The sequence below is a fragment of the Euwallacea fornicatus genome, chromosome 37, assembly GCF_040115645.1.
Source record: "Euwallacea fornicatus isolate EFF26 chromosome 37, ASM4011564v1, whole genome shotgun sequence".
Taxonomy (NCBI): Eukaryota; Metazoa; Arthropoda; class Insecta; order Coleoptera; family Curculionidae; genus Euwallacea; species Euwallacea fornicatus.
In genome coordinates this window covers 1,059,946-1,073,652 of record NC_089577.1, presented here as the reverse complement: position 1 = coordinate 1,073,652, position 13,707 = coordinate 1,059,946, and the positions used below count along the sequence as shown (strand labels likewise).

General features: G+C 40.9%; 3 protein-coding genes across 10 annotated transcripts in view; 2 read left to right on the top strand and 1 right to left on the bottom strand.

The window, feature by feature from the left end:
* Positions 1–3: 3 nt before the first annotated feature.
* Ciz1 (Ciz1 zinc finger protein) lies at positions 4–4,294 on the bottom strand. Of its 6 annotated transcripts, none has more exons than XM_066300891.1 (9): positions 4,109–4,294; positions 3,485–3,600; positions 3,320–3,429; positions 2,678–2,734; positions 1,797–2,116; positions 1,188–1,540; positions 822–1,069; positions 509–768; positions 4–458 (listed from the first exon to the last, which is right to left on the bottom strand). In XM_066300891.1, the coding sequence occupies exons 2-9, from the start codon at positions 3,576–3,578 to the stop codon at positions 95–97; spliced, it is 1,806 nt and encodes a 601-aa protein (XP_066156988.1). In that variant the 5' UTR covers positions 3,579–3,600; positions 4,109–4,294; the 3' UTR covers positions 4–94. The 6 variants fall into 6 exon arrangements, with proteins under 6 accessions (XP_066156988.1, XP_066156990.1, XP_066156989.1 ...); XM_066300893.1 differs by having other exon boundaries at positions 1,188–1,537; positions 4,109–4,292; XM_066300892.1 differs by having other exon boundaries at positions 3,485–3,584; positions 4,109–4,292.
* A 768-nt stretch (positions 4,295–5,062) lies between these two features.
* On the top strand, positions 5,063–7,368 carry LOC136349381 (trafficking protein particle complex subunit 12-like). Its single transcript, XM_066300899.1, has 10 exons — positions 5,063–5,321; positions 5,377–5,532; positions 5,582–5,736; positions 5,789–5,850; positions 5,901–6,043; positions 6,132–6,297; positions 6,349–6,517; positions 6,568–6,638; positions 6,689–6,843; positions 6,897–7,368. The coding sequence occupies exons 1-10, from the start codon at positions 5,274–5,276 to the stop codon at positions 7,143–7,145; spliced, it is 1,374 nt and encodes a 457-aa protein (XP_066156996.1). The 5' UTR covers positions 5,063–5,273; the 3' UTR covers positions 7,146–7,368.
* A 1,063-nt stretch (positions 7,369–8,431) lies between these two features.
* LOC136349382 (Krueppel-like factor 7) overlaps positions 8,432–13,707 on the top strand; it is an 87,237-nt gene continuing 81,961 nt past the window's right edge. For 2 of the 3 annotated variants that reach the window (XM_066300901.1, XM_066300900.1), the window contains exon 1: positions 8,432–9,025. In XM_066300901.1, the coding sequence (XP_066156998.1) occupies positions 8,924–9,025 (102 nt within the window). In that variant the 5' untranslated portion in view covers positions 8,432–8,923. Of the gene's footprint in view, positions 9,026–10,031; positions 10,123–13,707 lie in introns of those variants that run through there. The other variant, XM_066300905.1, reaches the window with a different exon arrangement.

The window sequence follows — 13,707 nt, the reverse complement described above, 5'->3', positions numbered from 1 at the left end:
ACAGTCGACGAATACTCTATTCAATTACGATAATTGCAGGAATGCTAGCTAACATAGAACAACACATTTTACTCTTATACAACTAAATCCCCGCTCACTTATCATCTTTTTTAGCGTCAGCTTTGTCGGAGGTGAGACGATCGTACCTTTCCCCATTCAGCCTGTCTTCATCATCGTCATCCTCCCTTCCATCGGTTTCTTCTAGCAATTCCCCCAAGTCTTTATCCACAGCGTCCCAGATCTTGTCCTCATCTACCGACTTGGCAGAAGTATCCTGCTCCTTGGCCTCCTCCTCCTCAGGCTTACTGTCCTCAGCACTCTTCTCCTCTGTCTTAATCTCCTCTTTTTTCTCTTTCTCAGCAGTTTCCTTGCGCTGTAGTTTCTCTGCCTTTTTTTTTAAGTCCTCACTTTCCTTTTGACGTACATAACGGGCCAAATGAAAACGTTTTCTGCAGTGACTGAAACAAAAGTTGCAACCACTTCTTTGAGAAAAATGCATAACGCTTACCCAGCTAAAATATCTGGATACTCATTCTCAGTTCCAATGGGCAGAAACATGCGGCATAAATCGCAATAATATGCTTCAATGCGCATAATTTGCTCCATCCCAACACTAACTTTTTTCTTCTTTTCTTTCTCTTGCTTCTCCTTTTCGTCCGAGGACGCAGCCGCCTCATCTCCCACCTCCCCTACTGAGTCAATAGTGGTAAATTCTTCTAAATTGTCTTCATCCCCGCTTCCAGGGGCTCCATCCATCTTTTGCTTGCGCTAAAACTAGATTTTGCAATTTCAAATTTAACTAATGGGTAACCAAAACAGACCTTAAGATGGTCGACACTGCATAAGTGATGCTCGTACACCATTGGACTCTTAAAGGCCTTCTTACACACCTTGCAGGAGGGCATCAGGAATTTTTTCATGTTCTTATGGGCAGCAGTAGCCTGGTGCACGGCTCGTTCTTGCTTATAATTCAATTTACACAGGGGGCAAAACACTGTATGCACTGTAATGCCCTCGCCGCTTTTTTCCAGCTCGTTTTGAGCGTTACGTTGCGCTTGTCGCATTTGCGCTACAGGAGAACATGATTTATCAATTTTTTTCGGCATGTTGAAACAGATTCACAAAAGCCATATTTATTTGCTCAGGATTAATTTTGGTATTGAGAAACGAAAAAACCTCATTCTTACCCAAAATAGACCGTTGCTTAATGGCCACTTTGCGCATGGCGACAAGATGAGTATGGCCCTGCAGATGCAGCTCGTACCTCCTGAAAGTGGGCAGCTTGATATTGCATTGAGGACACACCAGCTCCACAAATGCCCTGTCAGCCTTCAATTCTTCATTTTTCTCCTTCTTGGGCGATGCTTCTGTCTCGACATTTCCCGCTTCCTCCTCATTATCCAGGATCTCCTTTTTAATTTCTACTTTCTCTGGGGAAGCCACAGATTCCTCCTTTTTCACTTTGACGGTTTCGACTTCCTCGCCGCTAGACTCTTCGTCGCTGGTCAGTGCTTCCAATCGGCGTCTAAGCACGCCCCTACTAGGATAATGTCAATGGGTATTGGAATTTTCAAATAAGGCGCCAAAACTGATTATGTATTAACATTAACCTCTTAATCCTGCTGCTGCTGGAAAAATCCGGTACTGATTCTTGTTCCTTAGAGCTCATTTTTTTAACGTATTTCTCGGCTCGAATCTCATTGAAAATAAAATCAAAAATAACTGGGATCTCTCTGTATCTTTCTCTTGTTGAGCACCTTCATAATAACCAAAATTAACATCAAAAACCAAATTACCTCTTGAACCTGGTCAGTCTGAATCGGCTCGAATAATCCCCGCGCACCGAGCCCCTTTTCCTTATGGCATAGGATCTGACATTCAGTTTGTGACTTAGCGAAGGGCCTCCTCTCTCCCGTCGCACCCCGCGCAATCCCCTGGAGCTGCTTATGCGCCCCCTTCCGCTCCCTCTTGGGGAGGGGGGTGGCGGGGGCTTGCGGAATTCTTCCCTCCTCGACGTGTAAGGAGATGGGGCGTGATGCCTATCGGTCGTATAGCTCCTACGTTCAGGAGGGTACGATTCGTAACGACTGGTGCTGTATTCGTGCCTTGAAGGTGCCTAGTTAAGATGGACGGACAATTCGTTTATTAGTTGTTTGGGCCCTTGCTAAGGGGGGCGTCAATCGATACTGTGATCGAGAGCGCCGCTCTTCATTACTCTGTCCTTCAATCAAAAAACTTAAGGTTCCTTTTTAGTCGAAGGGCGTGAAAATTATCAGAGATTTCAGTCCTTTGTCAGTGTTCAAAACCCCACTAATTCAAATAGCCATAATTCCATGGTTACTTTACATTTTACCAATACCTTAATTTCATGGTTTTCTATATGTTAAATAAGCCACTGTCATATTTTTTACACATGAATTAGCCCTCTTCTATAGTTAATTTTTTAGACTTTCACAAGTGCTCTGACAGTGAGTCACTTTTTCAGCCAGGTTTGTGTTACTAATAGAGTGCTTTTTAACTTTGTTTTTCCAAGTTCTCAAGGATTATTTCAAATTAAAATTGGATGTCTTCCGTCACCAAAACTGTCTACTTATAGCATGCTTTTCTCGATTTCTCAATTGTTTTATTTCTCAGAGCTGTAAGAGAGATATAAATAGGACATTGTATCAATACTCACCTCATGTCTGGGCCTTTTTCTTTCAGGAGAGTGCCTCTCCCGGGAATAACTGCTTTCCTGGAAAAACATGTTTTCTCTAGTATTTAAGAATGTAAACAAAACTAAAACTAATATTGAAGTTGGGAGTGAAATAAGGATAGTAGGATTTAAAATAAGGAAGAAACTAAGTTTAACAATGGCTTAAAACTGTGACAAAATATAGAAAACATTGGAGAAACATAGTTCAAATAAGGGGTTTAAGTTAAAAGAAACTAAAATCAATAAAGAGCATAAGGTAGTAAGAAAATTAAGGTAAAATAAAAATAAAAAATTAGGAAAAAATATAAAAATAGAAAAAATTCAAAATGATGTTACAAAAACATTCAAATTCAGAAAAAATAGACTAGTTAAGATTAAATTTTAAAATATAATTTTCTTTAACATAAATATGTTTAAATTCACTCAAATTAATCCAGTGACACACTTTTCTCTTTTAAGATTTTAGTGAGGAGTAGTAAATTTATATAACCTCATGTAAAAATATTCCAGTTAGATAAAATACAGATGTGACAAGGAATGGTAGGATAATATCCATGCGGCTAAACACCTATTAGTAAATAGTTGTGGTTTAATGATTCAGAGTTAACCCCTGACAATATTTACCCCTCTGTATGGTTTGGGGGCATATTCTTCCCTGTTGAACCTCTCAGAAAACCTGCCCTTATCATAACTGGAATCATAGCTGTAACTGCCTCTAGAGCTCCGTCCATAACCTTCATTTACATAATTGATATACTATTGGTATAAAAGAAGGTAATTTTTTTCTACCTCCACGACCTCCTCCTTCATGCCATGGACTTCCTCGACTGGACCCTCTGTAGGAACCGCCACGTGCGGAATATCCTCTGCCACCTCGCACCATGGTTGACTAAAAGATTTATTTTCTATAAGAAATAATGTGGGTTGATTTTTTGGCCTTGACATAAAAGTAAGGGCAATGTATATGAAGTAAAGGCACTACTAAATGCAAGCAAATCTGCTTTATCTGGAAATTCCAGGGGTTCCAATTGATTATTAGGTTGATAGAGAATGAAAGTGAGTTTAACTAGTAATAAAATAAACCATAGGTAGAATCAATTTAATTGAACATTACTGCAAGGGCCAGAGGCCATGGCAATCCAAGAAAAAAGTAGATAATTGAAGAAAAGAATGAAATTCACGTTTTAAAATTGAGTTAATGTCGATATATAAAATAAATGAATTAAAAGTTCATTCATTTTTGAACAAAATGACTAAAAATCAGTCTGCAGATACGTAAGTGCGCTTGCTTTTATCAACCAGAATTTCCACTAAATTAAGGTGTTTTTTAGAAGAGGAATGGAGCCTCAACAACACCACTAGGGCCAATTTAGGATCAGCAGTATTTGTAAAAGGTAGAATGAAGGTACTTACCTTGTAATATCCCTAATGGATAAACGTTACTTGCACTTTTACTGCGTTTGAAATTTGATTTTTAAGCCACAAATCTCTAGAAATTCGGTCACAGAAACACAACTAAATGCGTTTCGCGAGATATCCGGGCAAAATGGCCGACAAGCAACAATCAGCAAAGCATCTCCATCTCCATTTCCATCTCTGCTTGCGTTAATAGCGCCAGAACTGCACTGTGTTGCCAAGTCTTAAAATACTTCAAAACCAAAAGAAAAGAAAATTATAAAATTGCTAGTTTTGTACGTTATACGAACAAAATTTAATAAAACTTTATACTATTATGTATAACATTGAAATAAAGGATGATCAAAATTAAACAGATATTTCAATTTCCATATACCGTAATGAAAACGTAAATAAAGAATTTAGAGTTTTTGCAAACACTGGCAATGTGGCTACTTCATTGCGGACCGGCAAACACTTCATTGGTCGGGCTGTTGAAAACGGAAACTCGTTGCATTATGGGAATTTCAAATGTTTTGGAGGGATATTCTTAGTATGTGATCATATGTATTATGAAATTACCACTTTATTGATCAAAAATGATAGTCCATGGGTTTGTGACATCTTTTTGTTAGCTGTTACAACAGAAAGACCTGATTTAAATAGTATAATAAAATATCGTAGATTTGTGTAAATAAGATAACTTTCCCACATCCTTTAAGCAGCTAAAGTTTATGATTACCTAAATTCTGTAAATCCAAAATGGCTACAATAAGAATTCCTTCTTCCGCATTCCATCAATCAACCAAAACACACAGAGGAGTATCGAATTACTGCCTAGACAAATGCGATAAATCTTAATCACCTTAAAGGCGCACGGAGGTATTTTTAGACCTCCTCCAATAGGAAACATTTTCGAGAGACGAGCGCCACATTATCGATCCCTATTCCACTTTCCGTGGAAACCCTTTCCCTAATACAGTGTGTCCACGCGGGCCATCGGTTCGATACCAATAAAATCGTGGACTTTTATATCGTAATAGAACGTACTCGCTTAATTTTTCAAACAAAGCGTCTTCGATCGTTTTTGGGGGGGATATGGAGAAGGACCTACGCACCTCTCCAATTTTACTCCAGTTATAGCTGATTATAGTATTGTAACGGACGCTTTTATTATTCACGAATGTTTTTTGAAGTGTCGGTGAACTTGATCAGCAGGAAACAAGGACCCGTGAGCGCCCTTTTTATGACCAATGATCCTCGCTTTAATGCTTTTTTTATTGAAGGACACACACATTCCACGGGTGACTTCTTCCGGCGAAGCAGAGCGTCGTAGAGATGCATGGATACCGATGGAAAAGACCAGACAGGTGCTGGTGGCCAAGGCAACTATTCCTACCGGGACGTACAAGCCGGACATAGGAATGATGACCATGCCAGGGGTACCATACCATATTTGGCAATACCTAATATATTTGAATAAAATTGCAGGTTTTACTGGATGAGGATATTGAGGACGAAATAGGGGAGCCTATAGTCATGTGCTGCAGGGAAGCTAAAGAAGGATGCAGGAGGGGTAGCCTCACTCCCAGCCTTACCCCAAACGAGCGGAGGCTGAAGGACTTGGTCCAAATGGGAGCTTTTGGGTATTTATTTAGCATTTGTCTCCTCAACTTACTTATTAATAAACGATTCTAGAGCGGCTATCAATCATACAGCGATGCTCTTGACTTTATACGGCCAAGGCAGAGGGCGGCAAGGTCGAATACCCTGTCAAAGATTTCTTGTGACTTTATAATATCATTTATAGGACACCTCACTATTCACACTCCTCAGACTCTGCAGCTTTGGTACATACGGCTAGCACTCCTGCTTAAAACGAAGTCTTTCGCAGTGGCTCAAGCAGAGGCACATCCTTTCAGCCAGCTGGAGAAACCCGATATTTTCTACCAGGTTTCTGCCTTATGTAGCGCACCTTTCCCCAATCTCGCACCTCCAAACTCCTCACATATAAACGATCTATAGAAATTTTGTCTGTTAGTACTATCCAGAGTCCTATGGTAACCGCACCGGTTCTATGGCCACCTTCAGCTTCCGTCTGCTGCTGGCAGAATTGCCGATGCACTGCGGGAAACCCAAAGACTCACTAAGAAGACTCTTCTGCATGTGGGCGGCCATTAAGAAGATGCTCAATAACCTCAAAGGAGGTGCGAACTCTCGATATTGTTGACTCGGTTTAAAAAGATAATTTCATGTAGGTTTCTGTGAGGATGGTAGCAATATCGAGCTTAGCGATGCTGATAGAGCTGACTCTTTGAAGCTGTGGTCTGCCAGAGAAGCGAAAGTGGTGTACTCGATAATCAACTGCGCATGTTCTATCAAGGATTATGGACTCGCCATGGAGCTGCTAGGGCAACTTATCAAACGGTAGAATTGAAGTTTAAAAAAAGTTTCAGTAGCAGTGAGAGTTTTTGTAGGGATGAGCCTCCAAAGCACGTGCTGTTGTCCGCCTTAGGCCGCCTCAATTTGCAAACTGGGAACATTGGTGGTAAGACCATTGATATAAGAAGGTTTTAGGTAGTTTTGTATTTATTCGAGGGGCGGAAGTGTGCTTCAACGAGGCCTATCTTTACGGCTCTAGTGGTGTGCGCGAATTGGTGGACAGAGGCCTCTTGGCTATTGCTCAAAAGAACTACGAGGAGGCCTGCACGTGTTTCCAGAGAGCAAGCGCTTTGGATCCTTCCAATATCATGGTTTTTACTTCTAAATTTTGTCGTTTCATTGATGGAACAGTGGAAAATTGCAGATCCTGAATAACTTGGGAGTGTGCATGTTCTACGATGGACGCATCAAAGAGGCCATTGCGCTACTGGAGGCTGCTATAGCGTCAAATCCCGTGAACACCCTCCATGAATCTATCGTCCTGAATCTGTGCTCCCTCTATGACTTGCAGTCCTCCAAGAAGGGCATTATGAAAAAGTTCGCGCTGCTAAGGCAGATCTCCAAGTACAGCGCGGACGCCCCAACTACCATCCTCGAGAAGCTATATGGATAGTAGCTGTAGGCTATCCCGACTGTTATACTGCCCCCAATCCGTCCATTTAGCCGTTTAGCTGTTTTGAAGTTCTTGTTGTCGCAATTGAGCCTCTGTTTCTAACATTTCACTGCTCTGCCTTCTTTGTTCTTTTACTCTTGTAGGCTGTAAGTAGGCATATAACGTGGAATTGTGAATGTAGCGAGTTTACAACTTTGAATTAAAAAAAATGTTTGCAATAAAAGAGTGAGAAAACTTTTAATAGTCTCCACCCGCCATGTGCCCGTCGATTGCTTGCCATTCTCATGAAAGAGTAATAAACATCACATTTATTCCACAAGAGGCGAAACAGGCAGTTATCAGTTTGATTAAAACTGCGCATCAGATGGCAAATGTGCCGACTTTCCCAATTGATTGGAAGACGCTATAATTATTGACTCGAATCAATTCTGCATTTCGCTCGCTACGTATTAAACTGGGTCTGTATTTCTGTTTAAGAAAATAGATCCAGGAATTAAATCTATTGTGGTACGTCAATGCGCAAAAACTCTAACTTCGATGGGACAAACAAACCGCCCGTTAAGTTTGTGGACTACAAACAACCACCATTTTGCGTTACAAAATGATATGACATTTAAAAAACGCAAATGTCAGTATTGATCATGATATGACAGATGTCGTCAAATGACAACTTTTCTCATTTTTGAGCAAGCAGGTGTCCATTTTTGGGCTCCTTTTTGGAATTTTTTCAATTGAGATTTTTTTCGTCTTTCACTGTGACACTTATGTCAAAGTGCCAGATGTTAACAAGCAAAAATTTTTGCTTTGTAAAATACTAGTCTCCAAAGGAAAACTTCTGTGTCGTTTCAGTAGTTTTCGGAATCGTCATAAATGGTCCAAGATAGCATGGGTTAACAAGAGGCAGAGAAATTTGTGGACGTCATTTTAAACATTTTTGAATTGAATATATGAATATAAAGAGTCGAAAAGCGAGACACCGCAAGTCGCCAAATGGGGTACCTATATATTTTTATATATAAATATTTTTTGATTATCAACAGCTAGCAGGAAGTAGGGTAAATCGTGAAACCTACATTAGAAAAAAAAGCGGTGAAAAAACATTTTGCCTTTAAACATGCTACCAACGATTGGTCTAAACCGGCAGCCATTTTGTTGGAGTTTTACAATTGACGAACATTGACATTTTTGCAGGATGCGTTCGGAAAATACGGCTAAACGTGGCACCGTCGCGTTGCAGCGCGCCACGAGCGGCGGTCGGCAGGACATTCGAACGCGATCGTGTCGGCAGTCTTGCCGATCTTAACGGCCGAACGTCTAGGCTTGCTCCATAAGCGACGGATCACGAGACGTGAAAACTGCATTTTCATCCCCTAAACTTTCCGAGTTGCCAAACAGACTTGCCGTGGTCTTTGAGACAGGGAACGAGCCGACCCTCGAACGTCCCGCGGCCGCCATTTTCGCCCCGACCCGCCATCCCGGCGATTTTCCACTATTATTAAAGCGCTTTCCGTTTTTCCACCACGGAATCGCAGTGTGCGTGCAAGGCACTATTCGAATAGTTCACTTGGGTCGTTTTCGGATTCCTGCTCCTCCAGAACCGTTCGCGGAGCTTCAGATCAACAAACGCGAAATGCCGGCTCCGTGCGTTGACCACTGAAGAAACAGCGGTTTGTTGATACGGATTTGGTAATTGGATCGGGGATGGAGCTCGACTGCTCCGCAGGAATTTAGTGATTTATTTTCTGTTCTGTGTGTTTGTTTTTTCGATTTTGGCGAATATGGATATACTGCCCAGCGTGGACATCTTTAAAGAGCTGCAGGATATTCACGATACCGGCTTTTTTACGGCCAAACCGAGCCTCGATGATCATTGGCAACAGGTAAAAGGCTTATCTCAAATGCGTAATAATGAATCATTACTATTCTTATCCTCCGTAATTACCCAGAGATAATTATAACAAGCTAACTTAGTGTGCCTACTCTGAGTGCTACACTCCTCCTGCACTCACACTTACTCCCGTTGGTCTAGAGTTCGCGACTACGCTAATCCCAGAGTTAATAGCCATTTTATAAGGCAAGAAAATAGTTATCAAGAAATAACTAAGCGTATTGGCTATTCAAAAGACTCTTTACGACCCTCGTAATTAACTTTCCATGTAATTAACCCTCGAAATCTAGCCCCCTATTGAGCCAGACACTTAGGAACAGTGTTTTATTTGTACCCATATATGGGACATAAATCTCTTAATCTGTTTTCACTGCGTGAGCGAGGACTTTTTAGACCACTTTTCCGAAGAGATCGATAGCGATTAATACGAGAAGATAAAACTATCTAAAATTAAATTCTGACTGAATGTTGTAGTTTGCTGGGGGAATTTGTTTAGAGGTGGATTGGTTATTTAGAGAAAAATTCTCCTGGCACGATAACGATGCGAAAATAACCGGCGCTCATTAAATTGTCCAGATAAGGTTGAAGCGAATATAGCATTTAATCCCACTGTAAACACGCCGTGTTGTTAAACGTTCTCGTAACTGTGATCTCATAGGAGATTTACGTAACTCCGTATACATTCGACTGATTTACAATTATTATTGGCTAATTCACCTGTGGACGCTTCGCGACGGCTCGAAAATAATGCAACACACGTGATTCTTAATTAGTAAATTGTAATTAATGAGGACCGTAGGTCGTAGAAGAGAAGCCGATTTGTATACAAAATTCCCACGAAATGTGGGGAAAGCTTCTATTTAAAAATTCCTGCCCCAATTACACTCGGGCGAACGCTCAGAACTGATGGTGAAGTTGGACAATATCGTAATCATGTATGACATTTATGGTGCCCGATTATAACGCCATCCTGCATTAGCGGCACGAATTAGAAAGAGGCAAAACATTTCCATTCGGGGGATAGGCATTCGTGTGAAATTCTTGTGTCTTTTAGCGTTTGGTGATTCGTTTTGGATCTCGCGATTTCAGGTAATTAAAATTTCTTTTATTCAGCCAAGAAATGAAACCAAAACTTCCATTTAACTGCATTTTACATAGCTAGAATATAGAGGCATCAGGAAAGTAGTATTTTGGCTAGGAAAACCGGGGTTTTGCATGTTAATTTCGTTCTGAAACTGCTGGCCCTTGAGGTCAGTGACTTATTCCAATGCGGATTCACTAAAATGAGATATTTTTTCCCTGCTTTTTATCATATACAGTTAATTTCTATCAATTTTTTCATGCGTATTTAGTTTATAGTTGAGGCCCCGAATGTGAAACATTCGATTTTTTTTATATTGACGTAAGTCTGTAGATCTGTTGAGGACCCCGTTACAGCAATATTTTTTTTGGACCCGAACTCAAGAAAGGGCAAAATTTTCCGTAACGTTTAGTTAAGCGTTCAAATAAATTGTAATTTTATTTAAAAAAATATTTTGGTCACCTTTGAACTAAACGGAGGGCCGAGTGGAGGGCTGAACTGGTTCAAAGTTTTGAGTACAAGTAGCCCTTTGCGGTTACATTCGCCTCAACTTTTTTAATCTTTGATATAGGATATCAGTCCTTCGGTGCAGGATTAGCTTGGCGTAAATTAATTGAAGCAATTTTGGCTGCACTAGGTCCCTGTTTACAATTTTGGGAACTCATTATCGAGGCCCTGGTTGAGATGACCCTCAGAGGCGTAAAATTAGAATAATTTCTTCTAAGAACAGTTCAATCTGAGGTTCAAGCACTCATTTAATTCCTATCAATCTCTATTAAGTTTTGCCTGAAATCCAGGAATTCCGATGGCTTAAACCCGGCTTTTCCGAACTTCCTTGATAAGAAGTGTTTCATTTCCGTTTCTATGCAGTTAGTGAAATTGATAACCTTTTCTCCGTACATTAATGCGCGATTTCCTCACTCAAAACCGAGGGAAAACAGCGATTCATCGATAAGTAAATATTTTTATTGTTATTGCTCATGTCACCAGCCCCTTGTTAATACTATCGTCAGTGAATTATGCTTGAATGTGTTGACTGCCAACTCCACTTCGTAGAATTTGTTTTTAACGATTCACTATTAAGTGGATCATCGTCGCAAAGCCATTTATTTATACATATATGTTCAATTTTATCTGTGTATCGTATTTTATAATGCGTCCTTATTATTTATTCAACGACATTCTTCACTGGTTGCAGAGGTCTGCGCCTTGTGAAGCCTGTACACGTAATAATGTTATTGCAACAGTTGAAATTGCGTTACCGCCTGCGGACAAGAAGAACAATATTCCTGATGAGGCATTGTCCACAGGTCCCGATGCAATATTAAAACTGGGGCTTTTTCAGGCCAGTGGAACAATGCGAGTCCCAGTTTCGCCCCCGCCTCGCATCCGGTCTTAAAGGGGACAAAACAACCCCTTCGGCCGCGCACACACACACACACACACACACACACACACACACACACACATACACCTAGACCTACACACACACACCCACATACTCACACTCACACTCACACACACACACACACACACACACACACACACACACACACACACACACACACACAAACACAACAATGAAGCCAAACCTCGTTCATTATTTACGTATAATGGCACCTGTTCTTCGTGTTTTAGCGGTCTTGTGCGACACTATCGACACTGGGGTCAGGTTTCGGAACACGCGGAAAAAAGGAAACATCCACGACTGCAGGGTGTCATGTATTGGGGCTCCCCCGTTGCCCTTCGGGGGTGTCTACCCTCAGTTTAGATTTTTGGCGGTGTTGCCGGCACGCCAATGAGCGCTTACGTAATCGGCTTCATTCAATAATCTCGCCAAGAATGCACTCGTTCTCGTGAAGGCCGAATCCCCGTTAATTGTCTCTCTCTTGCTGGGTCTTGTGGGTATGGTGCATAAGTAGGTTTAACAATGATCTTCCAAGCTCCAGGTAGTACCGCTCAACCGAAAGTTATTGGTCTTTTTTCAATCGCATTATGGTGGGATGTGGGATTCGTATAAATAGCGAGAGCCTCCCACGCCACTGTTTCCCAACGATTGTGCATTGAAATCGAGGGGGATATTTACGCACTTTCTAAGGGCGTCGTACCTACATTCTAATATCCGGTCATAACACCTGATTTTTCACCTGTTGGTGAATGGGTCTTTACCGCAAATTTCCATGGACTAAAGAAGAGATTAGAGGCTGGTCGAGACCGAGATATGGGGGGGCCAGAAATAGCCCACGAGACTGAGTTAAACACTTGCGACCTTCTGGAAGGTTAAAAATAACCTCGGGGAACACGACTATGATTGGGGCTTTATTTAGATTTTATGGGCAACATGCCGTAAGTGCCGCAGTGGTCATGAACTTCTTTTTTTCTTGGAGTGGCTCGTTTTAGAGCAGCGCGCCCTCGGGCGCTCCACTTAGTTATTTTCACGTTCCAGTTTTGACCCGAATTTAGTCAACTTGGCTTAACTCTTCTCTGTAAGCCCGGTCACTTTCATTCGGACATTATCTACAGGGTTGCAACCTGGCATAGTCGAGGTAAGGTAACGCTCAATTACGGTTCTGAAAACGTTTTTGTAAGGAATTTTTGAGATTTTTCATGTTAGCCCTGTAAATATCGATTTTTCATTTAATTCCCTCACACGGCTCCTAATCGCAGTTACAAGGCACTAACGAAGATATACCTTTGACAGCTTTAATGAGAATTTCTGTGTAAGCTCGTGCTCTAACTGTTATCAGAGGCATTGAAGTAAGCATTTGCAGGGGTTTTTTTAAGGGACATTTTCTATCAATTGATACCGGTGGTCTCCTGTAAATCGTCATATTTCTATTAAAATCTCCCGTCTTACAGGGTAATGCCAAAGCGTTACCCGAAAAAGCACTTTGCTCTGTAAGCCGCATAGTTTCTCTGTTTTAATCTCTTGCTTTACAGAGGAGCCTTGAAGATAAACGCGGTTGGTAAGCGGAGTTTCAGCTACGTAAATCTAGTAAGGGTTTAGGAAGATATTTTCAAGGGATTTCCTATATCAGTTATTAGCATTCCTCAAGCGAACCCCGAGACTACCATAAAAAACCTTTGCTTTAAGGAGGGAGTCCTGAAGAGTTAACAGAAAACATCCGTAACTGGAATTATATTAAGGGTTTATTGGGATTTTCTATATGATTTTTAACAGTTCTACTTTTGCTTTGTAAGCCTCGAAGTTTCCATTGAAATTACTTTCCTTACAGGGAAACTTGTAAGTCTCCTGCTTTCCATTTATAGAGTTTATTTATGGACGGCTCTAAAGCGGTCATCAACTTAAATCATATTTAAGTACTCAATAAATTCTCATGCGCTTAAAAAGACTTTTTGAGGGACTTTCAGTACTATCAGTAGTATCTTAAATTTTTCTTTGCAAGGTTCAGCGACCTGATTAATGGGGCCTGACATTACAGCGAGTAATGACCTGATTTGTAAATACATAAGTAAGGGTTTGACAAGGTTTTTCTGGGTTTTCCTTAAGTCCCCTTCTTACTTTTTTTCAGCTCTGTTCCCAGTTCTAAGGTCTTAAAAGTCATTGGCGTTCTTCGACACGCCAAGTTCAA

Bases quoted from the DNA above. Each gene is read 5' to 3' on its own strand.
- LOC136349381 (XM_066300899.1), top strand. From the start codon at position 5,274: ATGTTTTTTGAAGTGTCGGTGAACTTGATCAGCAGGAAACAAGGACCC. The intron at 5,322-5,376 runs GTGAGCGCCCTT...TTTTTATTGAAG, and splicing joins TCAGCAGGAAACAAGGACCC to GACACACACATTCCACGGGT. The intron at 6,044-6,131 runs GTTTCTGCCTTA...TTTGTCTGTTAG, and splicing joins AACCCGATATTTTCTACCAG to TACTATCCAGAGTCCTATGG.
- Ciz1 (XM_066300891.1), bottom strand. From the start codon at position 3,578: ATGGTGCGAGGTGGCAGAGGATATTCCGCACGTGGCGGTTCCTACAGA. The intron at 1,541-1,796 runs GTAATTTGGTTT...ACATTATCCTAG, and splicing joins AGACTGACCAGGTTCAAGAG to TAGGGGCGTGCTTAGACGCC. The intron at 769-821 runs GTCTGTTTTGGT...ATCTAGTTTTAG, and splicing joins GCAGTGTCGACCATCTTAAG to CGCAAGCAAAAGATGGATGG.